Source organism: Pongo abelii, chromosome X, assembly GCF_028885655.2.
Source record: "Pongo abelii isolate AG06213 chromosome X, NHGRI_mPonAbe1-v2.0_pri, whole genome shotgun sequence".
Taxonomy (NCBI): Eukaryota; Metazoa; Chordata; class Mammalia; order Primates; family Hominidae; genus Pongo; species Pongo abelii.
The window spans coordinates 115,476,064-115,478,819 of record NC_072008.2 but is presented as its reverse complement, the minus strand read 5'-3'; the positions used below and the strand labels follow the sequence as shown (position 1 = coordinate 115,478,819).

Below are 2,756 nucleotides of genomic sequence, written 5' to 3'. Positions count from 1 at the left end.
GGCGTCGGCCCTCTCCCTTAAGCGCCCCAAGGCAGAGCTGCCTTAGGGGGCCAAATGCTGTATCTGGGCCAAAGCCTGGCCTGCAGGGCAGGTGGCCAGAACTTGGAAGGAATTCTCTTCCGCAGCCCAGGGTCCAGGCTTGGCCCCAGCAAGCTGCCCTGCCAGCCTCTGCTGCCTGGGGCCTCGCGCATTCCGAGCCCCCGCCCCCTCCGCCCGTCTTCCAGCCTCGCCCCGACTCTTGTCCCCTTCTCCTCCCCCCACCAGCTGTCCCCTTTTCCTGGGGTAGCGAGACAGCCAGAGCCTGGGAAGAGGCGGCCGCGGGCCGGAGGGGGCGTGGTGGGGAAAGGGAGGAGGGGCGGGAGTGAGGGAATAAGGAGGCCCCGCGGTCGGCGCCCCCAGCCATTGCGCGCTCGCCGGAGAGCTGGGTGCCACTGCTGTTTCCGCTGGTGAGCCCTGCCGGACGGCCGGCCCGCTCGCTAGCTCGCTTCCCCTCGCCCAGGGGGAAAGGTCAGCAGCGTCCTGGAGCCGCCGTGTCACTCCCCAAAAGCCATGAACTGCAGCGAGAGCCAGCGGCTGCGAACCCTTCTGAGCCGCCTGTTGCTCGAGCTGCACCACCGGGGTAACGCCAGCGGCTTGGGCGCTGGCCCTGGCCCCAGCATGGGCATGGGGGTCGTGCCTGACCCTTTCGTGGGCCGCGAGGTGACCAGCGCCAAGGGCGACGACGCCTATCTCTACATCTTGCTCATCATGATCTTCTACGCCTGCTTGGCCGGAGGCCTCATCCTGGCCTACACCCGCTCCCGTAAGCTCGTCGAGGCCAAGGACGAGCCGTCCCAGGCTTGCGCCGAGCACGAATGGGCCCCGGGAGGCGCCCTGACCGCCGACGCCGAGACTGCCGCGGGCTCCCAGGCCGAGAGCCGCCGCCAGCTTGCCTCCGGGGGGCTGCCTGCCCTCGCCCAGGGCGCTGAGCGGGTCTAAAACCACAGCCCCAGGTTGCTGGTTCGCGCCCTCCTCATCTCGCTCATCCCTGGGCCGCCTCCCGCCTTCCACCCCCAACTCCCTTCTAGGGTTCGCCTCATCTGAGGCCCAGATAATGGTGAGAGGCCAGGAGACCTTGTCTGGAAGGCCCTGGAAGGAGAAGCACCACCTTACCCATTCCTGGCCAGTTTCTCCCTCTTCACCCCTGCGCCTCCACCCCTACTCCGCACATCCAACTGCACTAAACTGCCTCTGTTCTCTTGTCTTCAGACAGCCCTGACAGCACGCTCCAGCCCTCTGGGAACTGAATCCAACATGTCCAACACTTGGCACTGAACTGAAGCAATGCATTCTATCAGAACTCTGGGCCGTCTAACTGGCAGCTGCTCCAGGGGCCAGTTACTTGCCAGGCCGACTGTAGCAGCTCCAGCTTCCAGTTGCCTTAGGGACAGAGACAAAGGAAATGAAGAGACCTCAGACATCTTTTCCCTCCCTCTCTCTTTCAGCAGGGAGCTAGCAGGACACTAGGACCAGTCTGTGGGATAGAATGAACTTAATGGGGGACGGAAGCGGGAGGAGTGCTCAACGGGGAGGGAAATGATCTATGACTCCAACTGTATGGTTTTCTTGCCTCCCCAGTTTTCATCCCAGTGGTAACGCCTGATTTTTGGTAGCTATGCCATCTTCTGCTGAGGGTTACCATTACTGGGTGTATCACCCCAGTACTTCCAAATGCCTCTCCTCTATTGATTCAGTTGTTATTGCAGTGTCTGCTTCATCCGTGGAACTTGAGGCTCAGATGTCCCCTGCTCTGTAACCCTGGGGAATGTCAGAGGCAGGTAATAAAGGTTGTTTAAACAATAACGAAAGACTCTTCTCTCAAAGATTCCAGCCTTAAGACCCAGTACCATATGGAGAAGGAATCCTTTTTCTTTTGCTTTTGGAAATGATGTTTGGATTTGGGGGTTGGGTGGTTGTGATATTTATATCTATATAACCAGCTCCAATTTGATACGTGTGATTATGGGTGAAGAAAATGTTTATATGACTAAATGGGTTGTTTTTTCAAATGTTTCAAAAGTTATACCTACTTTATTACTTATCCCTCCTTTTTTCTTATTTCTGAAGCACTTTCAAAGATCACAATGCAGTTTTTCAGGATGCACTTTAAAAAACCTTTAAGGCCCATCACTTTTAGCTATTAGCAAACCTAATTTTTAGAAGCCACCTTAATAACTGTTTTTGTTTTACTTTTTTTGAGACAGAGTCTCACTGTGTCACCCAGGCTGGAGTACAGTGGCACAATCAAGGCTTACTGAAGCCTCTGCCTCCTAGGTTCAAGCGATTCTCCTGCCTCAGCCTCCCAAGTAGCCTCCTGAGTAGCTGGGATTACAGATGTGCCCCATCACGCCCAGTTAATTTTTGTATTTTTAGTAGAGACGGGGGTTTCACCATGTTGGCCAGGAGGGTCTCGAACTCCTGACCTCAAGTGATCCGCCTGCCTCGGCCTCCCAAAGTGCTGGGATTACAGGCGTGAGCCACTGCACCTAGCCAATAACTTTTTAAAAGTGGCTTATTAAAAGATAAGGAAGCCACCAAATAGTGTAAATCTGAAGTCAAAGAGAAAATTCTTGAACTGAGCAATCTTAACCAATGATGGGTAAAGTTAGAGGTGTGTGTTGTATTGATTTATTCTCCTTGTCTCAAGAAGGTTGTCAGAAACTTCCCTGCTTACAGCTGAAATGCTTATGTCTGATGATGGCTGTTTGGGCTTCATC

The 2,756-nt window shown here is 55.0% G+C and overlaps 1 protein-coding gene across 1 annotated transcript; it reads left to right on the top strand.

Moving 5' to 3' along the window:
• Window positions 1-397: 397 nt before the first annotated feature.
• On the top strand, window positions 398-2,519 carry KCNE5 (potassium voltage-gated channel subfamily E regulatory subunit 5). The gene has a single exon (XM_002832022.3). It carries the CDS (start codon window positions 550-552, stop codon window positions 976-978), a length of 429 nt encoding a protein of 142 aa, XP_002832068.1. The 5' UTR covers window positions 398-549; the 3' UTR covers window positions 979-2,519.
• Window positions 2,520-2,756: the final 237 nt, after the last annotated feature.